At 42.6% G+C, this 14290-nt stretch overlaps 1 protein-coding gene and 1 long non-coding RNA gene across 4 annotated transcripts; one reads left to right on the top strand and one right to left on the bottom strand.

Moving 5' to 3' along the window:
* Positions 1-3610: 3610 nt before the first annotated feature.
* Positions 3611-8188, bottom strand: LOC149916721 (uncharacterized). The gene is made up of 3 exons (XR_016469055.1): positions 8121-8188; positions 3785-5686; positions 3611-3635 (listed from the first exon to the last, which is right to left on the bottom strand). It is a non-coding gene; the product is annotated as an uncharacterized LOC149916721 (long non-coding RNA).
* Positions 7579-13818, top strand: PTGS2 (prostaglandin-endoperoxide synthase 2). 3 transcript variants are annotated; one of them, XM_090145896.1, is made up of 11 exons: positions 7580-7746; positions 7826-8464; positions 8856-8972; positions 9080-9223; positions 9686-9829; positions 10241-10422; positions 11232-11315; positions 11466-11712; positions 12668-12954; positions 13110-13257; positions 13411-13818. In XM_090145896.1, the coding sequence occupies exons 2-11, from the start codon at positions 8413-8415 to the stop codon at positions 13815-13817; spliced, it is 1812 nt and encodes a 603-aa protein (XP_090002022.1). In that variant the 5' UTR covers positions 7580-7746; positions 7826-8412; the 3' UTR covers position 13818. The 3 variants fall into 3 exon arrangements, with proteins under 3 accessions (XP_090002023.1, XP_090002022.1, XP_031464339.1); XM_090145897.1 differs by lacking the exon at positions 7826-8464 and having other exon boundaries at positions 7579-7746; XM_031608479.2 differs by lacking the exon at positions 7580-7746 and having other exon boundaries at positions 7753-8464.
* The last annotated feature ends 472 nt before the right edge of the window (positions 13819-14290 follow it).

Below are 14290 nucleotides of genomic sequence, written 5' to 3'. Positions count from 1 at the left end.
TAATTCCAGGTTATTCCTTGTTTTCCTAGTTATATATGGAGAGTATTTATATAGCATACATATATGGATAAATGCTTTACACTGAGTTAGATTTAATCTTTTATTCAGGTAACCCTGTCACAGTCCATTTTACATTGTTTATGCTGAAGTGCTCCTTTTCTTCCCTTTGGTAGTGATGGAAAATTCCAAGATAAAATATTCACTGCTGTAACAAATGACTGGTTTTCAGCTGCACGACAAAAGAGCGTGAGATTGCGTGAAAGAATTCACTCAGTTAAGCAGGAAGTAGCTAAGAGAAAATTCCAGCATCTGCAATGAGGAAGGGAGCAGCATTTGCAAACGTTCTCTCTATGGATGGATTTTCCACGGAAAGGTAACCTTTTGATTGTTTTGATCTAAAATGCTTATTATAAATGGCGTAACACGATCAATTACCCTAATACAATTTACAGCTTTGTGAGATGACAAAGCAGACAAAATGTCAGCTGATGCTTCTTTATGTAAGAAAGTTATAAAATCTCACGACGTATTTGTCACATCCAATAGATCAAATGTCTTCATAGGAAACAGAAAACACATTGAGGCTATATGGAGGAAAAATGGAAACTACTGGGAAAAAAAAGATCACACACAAAAAATCACAATCGCAGAGAAGTTGGGTGCTGATTACCAGTAACGAAAATCTATTTCCTTTCATTTAAGTAACAATGAAAAATGTTTTCCATTCTCACAGGTACTGTTAAAACAGGAAGAAAATCTCAAAGGCAAGGGCATCCAAACAAGGCTTCCTGAAAAATGTTTAGCTATATAAAAAAAAAAGAAACAATAATAATCCATAGATTTGATGCATCCAGGCTGACAAAAAGAAACCTGACAGCTTTCATTTATGGCCTTTTCCTTTAAATTCACCCATAAAAGAAATGAAGAGTCTTGCGACCTAAACAAAATATGACAGATAGCAGTGAGGGTGAAATATCCAGGGCAGCCTCTGCCGCAAACTCAAACTACCCCATAGGATAAAAATGTTCTGTTTCATACACCATTGCCTACACTCCTTGGAAAAAATTCATCCTAGAGTGCTTCCAGCTGAGTTTAAGTCATTTAGAGTTTGTTTTTCAGGAACTAGTTGGGCAGGACTGATTTTGTGACTACCAAGTTTGCAAATGAGGAAAAGAGCAATTCTGTCTAATACAGTTCATCTGAAAAACAGGAGACATGGTTCTGGAAGCCATTTCCGCAGAAGAATTGTGGATTAATTTTCATTTAAAATGACATGAATCCCACATCTAGTCACTTCCCAAAGTAGAGAGCTCACCCTTGCTTTGAATAAGGCAGATACTCAATTTTTACCCGGGGATCCTTATTTTCTGTCTGGTTGCGTGACAAACTGCTGTTTATCAAGCACCAAGAAACGCACAGCCTCTCTACAGCTGTGTTATAACGCATGCAAATGGCAAATAATCTATAAAGCAAGCAAACAGCACTGGGAAATACCTGACCAAGATGCCACACAATGAGGTGTCTCATTTCACACCTCATCTCACTAGTTAAATCTGACATTAAGTCATTCTTTTCAACTTAGTTTCAGTCTGGCCTTTCACTCTTTATTGCATCCGTCCAGAATGATTCAGAGGATTAAAACAAAAAATCAGGCATTAGTAAAACAGAAGGAAAGAGTTACTTCAGAAGACATTAGTGATAGAAACTGCAATCTTCCCATATTGGAAAGCATAATCCAAAATTTCTCTCGGCTTCCAAATAAAACACAAGCAGTGGATTTGTTTCCTTTTCAGCAGATGAAGTGCATGGGCAAGCTTCCTTAAACAGAAAACAAAAATTAATTTGGGACCAAATTCACACAGCTCTTACCTAAATTAGCAGCTCTTTTCTCCACCTACCCATCAGTTCTGCCTGTTTCTTTCTGGGATAATTCTGGAAGAAACAGCTGATTTGGATTTAAAGTACAGCTCCTTTTTCCTAAGCAATATCCACACCTGACTGGCCTCCCATCTCAACCCACTTTGCTCCCTGAAGCAGCTCTGTGCTGGCAGGCAGGGCCCACACACTGTCCATGGTGTTGTGCTTCCGAGCACAGCTGCCCATATCCTGGACCTCACAGATTTCCCATTCATACTCAGCTTTCACTAGAACACATTTCTTTTGCATTCCAGACAACAAAAGCAAAACTGAAGCAGTCTAGAAGCTCCAGAAATTGTTTTTACCTTTTTTTTTTTTTTTTTTTTTAACCTGGAAAAAAATAGATCTCCTTTATTGAAACCAGGTAACTGAGTATTTTGCTGCAGAACGTAGGGGTCCCAGTGAAACTGACCCAAATGACCAGAATTCTCCAAGAGAACACAGAAAAAAAGACAGAAAAATGGCAACTCTGGCCAGACAAACCGGCTGGTTTCATGAGAGTTTAAAGCAAGTACACAACCACACATTTCTGTTAACACATCTCTGATGAGCAGAAGGCAGCAAAAGAAGCATAAAGACAGACTTCCTCCTCAGGTCCTTCAGTTTTCAAGAATGTTTTCAGAACACGCAGATTTGTTATCATATCTTTGTACCCAGCAACTCTGCAGAGTGTTTGTGCTGCAACATATTTAACATATGGTGACAGTGAGCTTCAGATCAAGCACATTTTGCAATAAAAGAACAGAAAAGTACAGGCTGAAGAAATATATAACAGGTCTGTTTGCCAGGAAATAACATGACGATGAGACTCCTACAATCACAAAGGAAGGGAAAACATTTGAAACATATTAAAAAGAAGTGAAAATAAATTCACTGCAGCTTCAGTGCAAACAGCCCCTCTGATTTCAAGACCAGCTGATGCAACAAGTCTTTGGTTTTACCATTTTTACCATGCAATGTGTGCATCCCACACAACTCACTGATCGGGCTGTTTTTCTATTTTCTTAGAAACCCATAAAGGCAAAAAGTGGATAGGAAAAAAAATGCACTTTGATTCATTCCATCCTCTAAAGTGCCTATAAATGTTTGATTCATGTTTCCATGAATGTGATACAAATACCACACTTAATTTGTAACAGTTGTGACAGATGTTAGACTTGGAGCTCATAATGAACACAAAACTGTTACATGTTCAGACATGGATCTTTGTAATTATCAGCAAAAGCATGCCTTTACTTGACACCGTGCATTGTATACTTGTTCATTTACAAAATCCAATCCGTTCATTAAAGGAGCTGACCAGCACAGTGTATCAGCATCTCGCTGGGAAACACAAGCAATCTTTGGAGATTGATGCTCCCTCTCCAGAACATTCCCAACAGAAAAGAGTCTTTCTGCTACCCATCATATCTTGGAGCAACAAGAAAACCCACCACACAGGTGAACATGGCAGACGTCTAAATCACAGCTTCTCATGCTCTATTTTATTTCTACTCAACAGCATACAGCTCAACGAAAAGAATCAGGTTTTGGAGTATTTTTTTTACCTGCAAAAGCAATTTTCCCAGGGATTCTTTTAGATGCACAAGATCCTTCCACTCACTACAATTAAAAGTTTAATAGGTCTGTAACTTAGAGGCAGATTACCTTTTGTCATTTTCACCCCGTATGATGCAAAATAAGAATAAACTCACCTTTCTCCTTTTAAAGCTTAACTTCTTGACCATATGGAAGGAGAGGGCAGGTAGAAAACAATAAGAAAAGGAAAAAGGCATTCAGAAGCTATTCTTAATACTTGATTCTTAACCAAGTAAGAAAGGTGATTTATGATCATTAAGTGGCAATATTATAAACACTTGATGTTTACCACTTCTCTTTTTTTCCAGCAAATCATACATCACAGCTTTCAGTTCTCATCCCTCTGACACACAGCACCCAGCTCAGCGTGGCAGCCCCAGGAGCCGTGCCATCCCAGGATGGGATTCTTGCCTACAAGAAAGGCAGCGTTTTTTGGCATAACAATATAGTCTGCTACCTCAAGCATTTCTTCAATTCCACTTTGAATAGTTACAGTTTGAAATCTTGCAAGAGCAAAAATTCTAATTATGCATTTACAGTGAAGTTACTTAACATGTACATATACATTTTTGTTTAAGAATCTAACAACAACTTCATCTTATGGAGTTCAGTTACAAAACAGAACACTATGTGGCTTGTTTCGTGAATGAGTGACTTATTAGAGCTCACCTTGAAAAAAAAGTGCCATCCATCTAAATGGCAAAAAAACCCAAAACATCTTGATGATATGAATATCATCATTCATCATGCTATACAATAGAAAAAAAACATCCAGCAGAAGGGGGCAGTAACATTCAGTGAACCCTTCTGCATTTCCTGGCTATCTGTACTGGGGAGTGATGCTGGACAGCAGCCCCACTGAAAGGGACCTGCTCAACAGCAAATTGAACATGAGTCAGCATTGTGCCCGGGCAGCCAGGAAGGCCAACTGTATCCTGGAGTGCATCAAGCACTCCAGTGTTGCAAACTGGCCAAGGGAAGTGACTGTCTACATTGCACCGTGAAGTTGTGGGCACCACAGTACAAAAAGGAATAGAACTGTCTGAATGTGTCCAAAGGAGGGCTACAGAGATGATAAAGGGTCCGGAGGGAAAGAGATGCGAAGTGTGGCTGAGGTCCCTCGGTTTGTTCAACCCAGAGAAGATGAGGCTGAGGGGAGGCCCCATGGTGGCCTATGGCTTTCTCATGATGGGGAGCAGAAGGGTTGCTCTGAGCTCTGCTCTCTGTCACAGCAGCAGGGCCTGGAGGCATGGAGCAATTGGGGAGGGGCTGGTGGAGGGTTAGGGAAAGAGTCTGTAGCAGTGGTTGGGCATGGAGCAGGCTGCCCAGGGCAGTGGGCACAGCCTACAGCTGCTGGAGCTCAGGGGGCACTAAGACAACATTCTCAGGCATAGGGTTCAGATTTTGGGTAGTCCTGTGTGGAACCAGGAGTTGGACTCAGTGATGTCTATGGGTCCCCTCCAACCTAGGATATTCCTTGATTCAGACACTTTCTGCTGTCTGTCATAAACAGGCCAGGTGGGGTTCTGCCTACTAATATGGAGAAAATCTATGTTACTTTATATTCCACTATGTATATAGAACTATCATTTAATTTCCATGTGTCATTAACAAACATATCAGAGTGCAGAGACAAATTTCAGGGGTATAAACGCTCCCAATGACAAATGAAGCTTTTCCTAATTTTTCCCTCCAAGCCATGGCTACAGATAAAATGAATAATGAAGATAATCAGGAGACGAAAAACTGCATTTGTTAAAAAATATATATAATAAAATTAAAATAAAAAATGGTGGCTTTGAAAGCTATGCTTAAACACTGTACACACCTTGCAAGGAAGATGAATGATGGACAAACATTCCCACTTTGCAAAACTTCCATCTCCCCGCCACAAACACGCCATCTCAGGAACATCATCATTCTTACCAGAACAACACAATTTGCCTAAGTTTTCAGGATTTCAGACAAAGGCAAGCTTATCTGTGGGACTGCTTTTGCTCAGAGACCTGGGTGCACGTGGTGGGTAATGCAGAAGGATAAGGATGTCCATTGTGTCCCTCAGGGGCATTACTGAGGCATGCCAGATTGCTGAATTTTCTCCTAGTGCTTTCCTGAAACTCAGCCATCAGGAGCCAGCAAGCTGGCCTCAGTAAAGAACTGTGAATCCGGCAGATGCTCTAGACAGAACTACCTGGAACAGAAACAGGACATAAGGGAAACATACGGGAATCACCATCTTCAGAAATTTCAAAGTGAAAATGTTCAGGTAGAGGAAGGTACTCTGTTCCACACACTCCTTCATCTAGAGCAAAGGATATTTGAAACGATCACTGGAGAAGTAAAAATAATGGTGATTTTTTTCATGGACACTTCATATGTTAAATAAATAATGAACTTGTTAGTTGATGCAAAGACTCTACACCTGGTGTTGAATGCTGCCACAGCAAAAACAGTTTATTCATAAGAAAAAATCTCCTTCAAAAATATGATCAGATCTTGATTACAAGCAATTTCAAAACAACACGTGAGGGTGAAGGGCACCCCTTGGAAAAACAACCATACCCGACCTGCCTGATTTTCCATCATCCTGCTTCAACCCGCCAGAGCAGGCGATGGATGCCTCCAGCTCCAGCACAGCCATTCACTGCATAAATGCCCCTTCCCAGCATAAAGCAGACTGAAGAGAGCTCACGTTTCACCACACACCCTGCCTGGAGCAGGTACGGCGTGGTGCCAGCAGCAGCATCCCCTCACTCTCAGCAGACAAGTTCTGCTCTGTTGCTCAAGATGTATAACGTCTGTTTTTATAACTCAAAACTTTTACTAATACGTTTCCCATATCTACATGGTACCCAAGCAAGGTTTAATCATTTCAAAGATAATTCTCTACTATGCAACTCATTCAGTTTTCCCTTTAGCACTGTTGCTTCTACATCTCAGAAATACCTTCTGCATTTACCAATTCCCACACATCTTATTAAAGAGTAACACCTCGCTTGTCTGGTGTTTTCAGTGAGGTCTTAGTGCCCAACATCCATCACCGCTCTGTGAGACAGAATAGGAACGGTGTGAAATGGAAATGCAAAACCTGCAAGGCTAGACCTCAATCCATGGTGCCGTGTGTAGGGGATGTCCCTCTCTATACCCATGGAACACTACACCATACAACTTCCTGAAGGGAGGTTGTGAGAGGAGGGGTTTGGCTTCTTCTCCCAGGCAACAAACAGGGCCCGAGGAAATGGCCGCTGTACCAGAAGAGGTTTAGATCAGACATAAGGAAGAACTTTTTCTCTCAGAGAGTGGTCAGGCACTGGAATGGCTGCACAGGGTGGTGGTGGAGTCGGCATCCCTGGCAGTGTTCAAGAGGCACCTGGATGAGGAGCTGCGAGATCTGGTTTAGTGCTTGTGGTAGCAATGGTGATGGGAGGATGGTTGGACTAGATGATCTTGTCGTCCTTTCCAACCTTGTGATTTCTGTGATTCCAACACCACTTGTGTTTCATGACTGGTCGTTGAGCTCATAACGCAGGAGCCAGGCTCCCTGTTTCACACCATGGAGGGCTGAACAACCTGCACAAAGGCACAGCATGCAGCAGTGCATGCAGGGACAGGCTCCCGACACCACGTGTGCTCCAGATGTGCGGCTGAGGCTAGCAGTGCTTTGTAGGGCCACTGACACCTACACATACCTCTGTGTGTGTGAGCATAAAATGAGAAGATGTGCCTTGTGCTACTGCAGAAGAATCACGCAATGACAGACCTTTGTGCACCGCTCTCTAAAACATCTCGGATGACCTATTACCGATGCGCACAAATTATTCACTCAACCACAGAGTGTTTCTTCAGAGCCAAAAATAAGATTTTGTTTAAATCGGACTAAATCCCTTTTCAAGGCAACGATTTGCAATGTAAACACCATCACCTCAAATCTCGAGGCGTGTCGTTACAGACCCGACCGTGGCTCTCTGCTCCCGGAGCGTGCAGGCGGCGGGGGAGGCAGCGGTGGGCCCAGCACCGCGCGGCCCTTACACAACTCGGCAACGTCCTGTTGTTTCGTAACCTTCCGTGCGCAACAAAGAGTAAAAATAGAGGTAACGTGTGCCGGTTAGAAATCTGTGACAAAAAGCATCCCGTCTGCGTGCTGCTGGGAGGAAATGAGCTAAGATTTTGTTTACAACGTGACCGTGCTCAGCAGCAGCAGGGGCACTTTAAGGCGAAGGCAAGAAAAAAAGCAGCGTTGCTCGTTTTGAGGTAAGACACCTAATAACGGGATTGGCAAACGTGCAAAAATCAAACCAAGCACGCCCCAAAGACCCGTCTCCCCCCGTAGCATCCGTCTGCAGTACCACGCTGTGCGACGGGCTCTGCTCCGCGCGTGAGGAAGCGCGCTTCACTAAACGAAATTGCCGAGATGACCTCATTAATAGCCAACGATCCAACCAAGGCTGGGTCAGCGGGGGGTCAGCAGCATCTGGCGGAAGGAGCCCGGCGCACACGATCCCGTGGCTGCCCGCTCCGCGCGCTCAGAGGCATCCCGCGGTGCTGCGCGGTGCTGCGCGGTGCCCCGCGGTGCTGCGCTCCCCCGCCCCGAGCTCGGCGCCCTCCCCCACCGCCCCCTCACGTACCGCGCCGCGCCGCGCCCGGACCGCATCAGACCGGACCGAGACGAACGAAGCACGGCCCGCGCCCGGGGGCGCCCCCAGCAGGTGGGAGCAAGGAGCAAGGAGCGGGACGGGGCGGAGCAAGGCAACAAAATCCCCCAATCTTTCATTAGTTTCCGGGCCGGGGGGGGGGAGGTGACTCACGGCGGGATGTATAAATGAGGGTGAGTACCTGGCTGCAGTACGATTTGTGCGATTTCGAGCGTCCTTGGGATTTCGGTAGCTGCGAGGAAAGCGTAAAGAAGCCCGCCGGGATATGCTCGTGCCTTGTGCGCTGCTGGCCGCTCTCCTGGCTGCCGGCCACGCAGGTGAGTGTGGGGCGCGGTGGGCGGCTGGCCCCGGGGGTTCCGGCTCTGCGTCCCGGTGCTGCGCGGTGCCGCACGGCCGCGGTGCGGGGAGCTCCCGGACAGGCGGCGGCGGGCCGGGCCCGCGGCGATGCTCGCAGCCGGAGCGTAGGGCTTCTGTTTTACTTCGTGACACCGAAGTTAGCGTAGCAGGGCTGTCGGACCCCCTCTGAGCCAGCGTTCGGAGCTGGTTCGTTGCAGCCCGCAAACAGTGCGCTTCCCCGCTTGTGTCGCCGATGTTGCCGGGAGCTGCCCGAATTCTCGTGCGGGTGGAACTCGTTCTGCTGCCCGCCCTGTGATGCTGATCCAGTAGAGAAGGCGCTCTTCTAACTGCAGCGTTTGATTTCATTTCCAGCCAACCCTTGCTGCTCCCTCCCGTGTCAGAACAGAGGTGTGTGCATGACAACAGGATTTGATCGGTATGAATGCGACTGCACGAGGACAGGCTATTATGGGGAAAACTGTACGACACGTAAGTACCTCTGATCTCTTTGCACGGAAACGGAGCCTGAGAACTCAATTACAGAATTGCAGGTTATTCTGAATGGCAACTTACAATCTTTCCATCTTTGCTCACAGCGGAATTCTTCACGTGGCTGAAATTAACATTGAAACCTACACCAAATACTGTCCACTACATTCTCACCCACTTCAAAGGAGTCTGGAACATCATCAACAACATTTCCTTCTTACGAGATACTATTATGAGATACGTGTTGACGTGTAAGTATACATTCACTCTTCCAGTACTCCTAATTGACAGGAGCTACACGTAGGGCTCCAAATACTTTATTTGATTAGTTTATTGATAAAATAGCAAAATAAAATGTGTTATGGTAAAAGCACTCAAAAGAAAACTTAGGATCTATAAGCATATTCACGCTTGGTGTGAAATAGTCTTTCAGACATGCTTTTTTTTTTTCCTCATCTCAGATAGAATCTCCAGTTTTGCTAACACAATCTGCATCATTTGTTATAGAATAGCTGGATCCAACTGCTAAACTGGGACCAGTTCTGATTATTCATTAGCCACAAGTTACTGGAGTCAAATGGGATTATATGTGTGGAACTTATGAATGCAACTGCTGCCAAAAATACATGGAAACAATGTAGCACTGTGACTCCTTGTACTTCTTAATCTCCATTTTAATATATGTGAAATACATCTTTTTTTTCCTCTTCCAGCAAGATCCCACTTGATTGACAGCCCACCAACATACAACAGTGACTATAATTACAAATCCTGGGAAGCTTATTCCAATCTTTCCTATTACACAAGAAGCCTTCCACCAGTAGGACATGACTGTCCAACACCAATGGGTGTTAAAGGTAAGGAACAAAATAGATACATAGTGTTCATTTCTAGGAATCTTATTTATCTTTTTGTCCTAGAAAACACCAAGAGATCTGCTTGTCTACAACTGTCCTAATACATTGTTGACTTTGAGAATGGCAATGAATGAGTTATATTGTGTAATGAACCTAAAAGATAATCATTCTGGCACTCATTATTAACTGTTCTAAAACCAGGAATTAGAAAGCTTCTAATAAACACAAAAAAATAAGCATGGGAAAGCTATGACCAACAAAAAGAAGATAGTTGATAGTTCCCCTTGTTAGTAAGCTGCTGTCCTTTGTTAAAGAGTTGAAAATAGGAAACCTGTTTGGTTTTTAGGAGCAAAAATAAGTATGAAGCATAATTGTCATGAATATCTTGCTATAAGGAAATTTTTCTTCTAGGTAAAAAAGAGCTCCCAGATTCAAAGCTGATTGTGGAGAAATTCTTGCTGCGGAGAAAATTTATTCCTGACCCACAAGGCACAAATGTGATGTTCACATTCTTTGCCCAGCACTTCACTCATCAGTTCTTTAAGACAGACCATAAGAAAGGGCCTGGCTTCACCAAAGCTTATGGCCATGGGGTAAGATCATAGCTTTGGAACTTGAATGCAGCACTGAGCTCTCAGGAGCTACCAAGCAGTTAGCTAGAATGATATGTTACAGGTAGTCAGAATATGCAAACACTGTGCATATACTGTGCAACACAGCAACTGTTGGCTTTACTCCTTACATGGCTTCTCTTTAGGCAAAATTCCAGCAACTCAGTAGCATCTCTTAGGTCAGAATTGTTTGTGCCAAGCACGTAATTCTGCTTAAAATCTCTGTACAGTGAGGGCTGTGATTTCTTCAAAGAATCTGCTTTTACCTGAAGTGTGCTAGGTGTAATGAGTGTTTTTTTTTAGAACTACTCTGGACTCTTTCCATCAGTTGCAGAGATGCTTTATACAGTATCTTATTTTGTGCTGCTAAGTAGATAGTTTTAAAATAACTTGAAAAGCAAATTTGGACTTATAGGTATTTATCTATAAAAAAATAGGTTTGGGATAAAGAAATTCTCAATATAAACATAGTTTGCATGTCTAAAGCAGAAATCTGTAACATCTTTGTATATATAAAGAGCTCTCTGCTTAATAAAATGCCATTGACACTCTAAACAGAGTCCTCTTAAATTGCCAGTCTGATTTAAAAACTTAATGCAGAGATTGCTGCAGTTGCCAGGAAATAATTTGGCTTCATCTTAAATATCAGTGTGTGATACTTATAAGGTAACAATACTGTAATCAAAAGGTAAACATCTGTGGATGCCAGATCATCTATTAGTAATAGGACCTGTCCTAAAATAGCAAAAAATGTGGCTTGTCTTCACGTTCTTAATGCTCTTATTTTACAGGTTGACTTGAACCACATTTATGGAGAGACTCTGGAGAGGCAACTTAAATTAAGACTTCGCAAGGATGGAAAACTAAAGTATCAGGTACATCTCAACTGCCACCTTTTTATTGGATGACATGTTTCTTAAAATTAGTGCTCTGTTCACAGCATAGCTTGCCTAAAGTTGGTATAACTTGTAAGCATCTTAGCTTATAATTCTCTTGTTCTTTCTCCTGTGCCTCCTCCCTGGCAGATGATTGATGGAGAAATGTATCCACCAACAGTAAAGGACACTCAAGCAGAGATGATCTACCCTCCTCATGTTCCTGAGCACCTGCAGTTTTCTGTTGGGCAGGAGGTGTTTGGCTTGGTCCCAGGCCTAATGATGTATGCAACAATATGGCTGAGAGAACACAACAGAGTCTGTGACATCTTGAAACAGGAGCATCCGGAGTGGGATGATGAGCGGCTATTTCAGACTACAAGACTCATATTGATAGGTGTGTTACTTTTGCATGTGAAACTCTTAACATTCTCTTGAGCTTGACACTTCTGTCCATTCCTATGGCAGCCGCAGTCAATATAATAAGAGGAAGAACTGTTTAATTGATATGTGAGGGAGTAAATCAGAGCCTTCATGATCCCTCATGGAAACTGTATTAAAATACAGTTTCCTCCTGCCCGCATTAAATACCAAAATGAAAAAAATGGAGTCAAGTGATAGACAGTTCCCTTTATCTCAGGAAAGCAGAACTGAAAAAGCAGGAAGGTTAGTTTTTCAGAGAGAGCCTGTGAGGTTAGGTGACCTCAGTTGCTCCTAAACTGACAATTTCTTTTTCTTCTGGGACTGGGTGAATTCAGGTATGCTTTGAGATGGGTTGTAGTTAAGTCAGAAGTGGCATAGAATGAAACTGTACATGTTTCTTACATCTTACTTTCTGTTAAGTGGTCTTGCATCTTATTAATCTTGATGCATGCAGTTGGAAAAAGTCTGTGCCTAAATACTGAATGAAACAGTAAACCAAGAGAAAGCAATTACATTAAGCAGCTCAGAAGCTGAGAGATTGCCTTGAGATGCTGACTTCCTTTTCCTCCTACCCCTATCCTAGATAGCATTGTATAATCAAATGCAACATAGACAGTAATTAATGACTTCCTACAGATTTTGTAGAAAACCAAAAGAAGTGTAGTCTGGGAGAGGATAAGCAGAGTGGAGCAAGCTATGGAGGTGGTAGGGGGGAAAACTTATCTCCCAAAATATAAATCTTCATTCCATAAGGTACTACAGAATGCTAATGAGTGTATTATTCTTGATTTCTATAGTTTTTGTAGGTCTTCTGTGTGTTCATGTGTTCCCCTAGATAAGCTTAGAAATATGTCCTCAGAGCAGGGTAACTGCCTGGTGTTTCTTAGGGAAGCAGTATTGATTTCTGTATCCTCTTTATTCTCCAACAGGAGAAACAATCAAGATAGTTATTGAAGATTATGTGCAGCACTTGAGTGGCTACCACTTCAAACTGAAGTTTGATCCTGAGCTTCTGTTCAACCAGCGTTTTCAATACCAGAACCGAATTGCAGCTGAATTCAATACTCTGTACCACTGGCACCCACTTCTGCCTGACACTTTTCAGATACATGACCAGGAGTACACTTTCCAGCAGTTCCTCTACAACAACTCCATAATGCTGGAACATGGCCTTTCCCATATGGTGAAATCTTTCTCCAAGCAAAGTGCTGGCAGGGTAGGTATTTTCCTCAAGTTAATAGTAATCAGAGACATCAACTTGGGGGTTGACCAACAATGCAATAGATCTATCCAGAACTAATAATATAAAGATACAACTTTCTCAACTTTTATCTGGAGATCTTACTACTCTTTTTTGTTCCTGTCAAATAGGTTGCTGGTGGGAAAAATGTTCCAGCTGCAGTACAGAAAGTAGCAAAGGCTTCAATTGACCAAAGCAGACAAATGAGATACCAGTCCTTGAATGAGTACAGGAAACGCTTCATGTTGAAACCATTCAAATCATTTGAAGAACTTACAGGTAACAGTTCTTAATCTTTCCTTATAAACAAGTTCCATTTTTCCTTAAAGTGGGTAATAGAAACCTGCGGCGCTATTTCTGAACTTTAGCAGGATATTGCTGCTGTTGAAACAGGACTTTCCACTTACTGTTCTTATTCATTAATAATTACAGGAGAAAAAGAAATGGCTGCTGAACTAGAAGAGCTTTATGGAGACATAGATGCTATGGAACTGTATCCAGGCCTTCTTGTAGAAAAGCCAAGACCAGGTGCCATCTTTGGTGAAACAATGGTAGAAATTGGTGCACCGTTCTCTCTGAAAGGACTGATGGGAAATACAATATGCTCCCCTGAGTACTGGAAGCCAAGCACCTTTGGTGGCAAAGTGGGGTTTGAAATAATCAATACTGCCTCCTTACAGAAGCTCATCTGCAACAATGTGAAAGGCTGTCCTTTCACTGCTTTCCATGTCTTAAATCCTGAACCCACAGAGGCAACTATTAATGTTAGTACCTCAAACACAGCAATGGAAGATATCAACCCCACACTACTACTGAAAGAGCGATCTGCTGAGTTGTAAATTAGCCATCTAATTTATTTATTTATCTAAGTTATTCTATTTATAGATCTAGTATTTAGAAAACATAAAGCAACCCTTTGCATCTTCACTTTGAGGGTTGCCCTAGATTCCTTACTCAAGTAAGGTTTCGTTTTAGAAAAAGGGATTTTCTGTGTTTCAGCTCTGCAGTAGTGAATCCCTTGTTTAAAGCCTTCTGTAGCAGAACTACGTATTCCAAAATGGACCAAGTTCCGGTTTTTTACTTGTTTTAATACTTGACAAAGGGTGTTAGGGTTGTCTTCTCACTTCGACAGGTCACGTAACACTACAGAAAGCAAGTTATTGCCTCAGCAATTTTTTAAACTTGAAAATGACCTTCAGACTAAAAATGAGAACGTGATTTAATGAAAACTGCTAGAAAAGATTCTGAATTCTGTATGAGCACTCCAAGATTAACAAATACATGTTTGAGTCTTGCTTATTTATAGTCAGAA

Source organism: Phasianus colchicus, chromosome 9 (assembly GCF_987193195.1).
Source record: "Phasianus colchicus chromosome 9, bPhaCol1.hap1.1, whole genome shotgun sequence".
In the NCBI taxonomy this organism is placed as follows: Eukaryota; Metazoa; Chordata; class Aves; order Galliformes; family Phasianidae; genus Phasianus; species Phasianus colchicus.
Note: the sequence above shows the minus strand (reverse complement) of the source record. Positions and strands in the feature narration are given on the sequence as shown.

Excerpts from the sequence above, each read along its gene's own strand:
- PTGS2 (XM_090145896.1), top strand. The coding sequence starts at position 8,413 with ATGCTCGTGCCTTGTGCGCTGCTGGCCGCTCTCCTGGCTGCCGGCCAC. Across the intron at positions 9,830-10,240 it reads AACACCAATGGGTGTTAAAG|GTAAAAAAGAGCTCCCAGAT; the intron begins GTAAGGAACAAA and ends TTTTTCTTCTAG. Across the intron at positions 11,316-11,465 it reads ATGGAAAACTAAAGTATCAG|ATGATTGATGGAGAAATGTA; the intron begins GTACATCTCAAC and ends CCTCCCTGGCAG.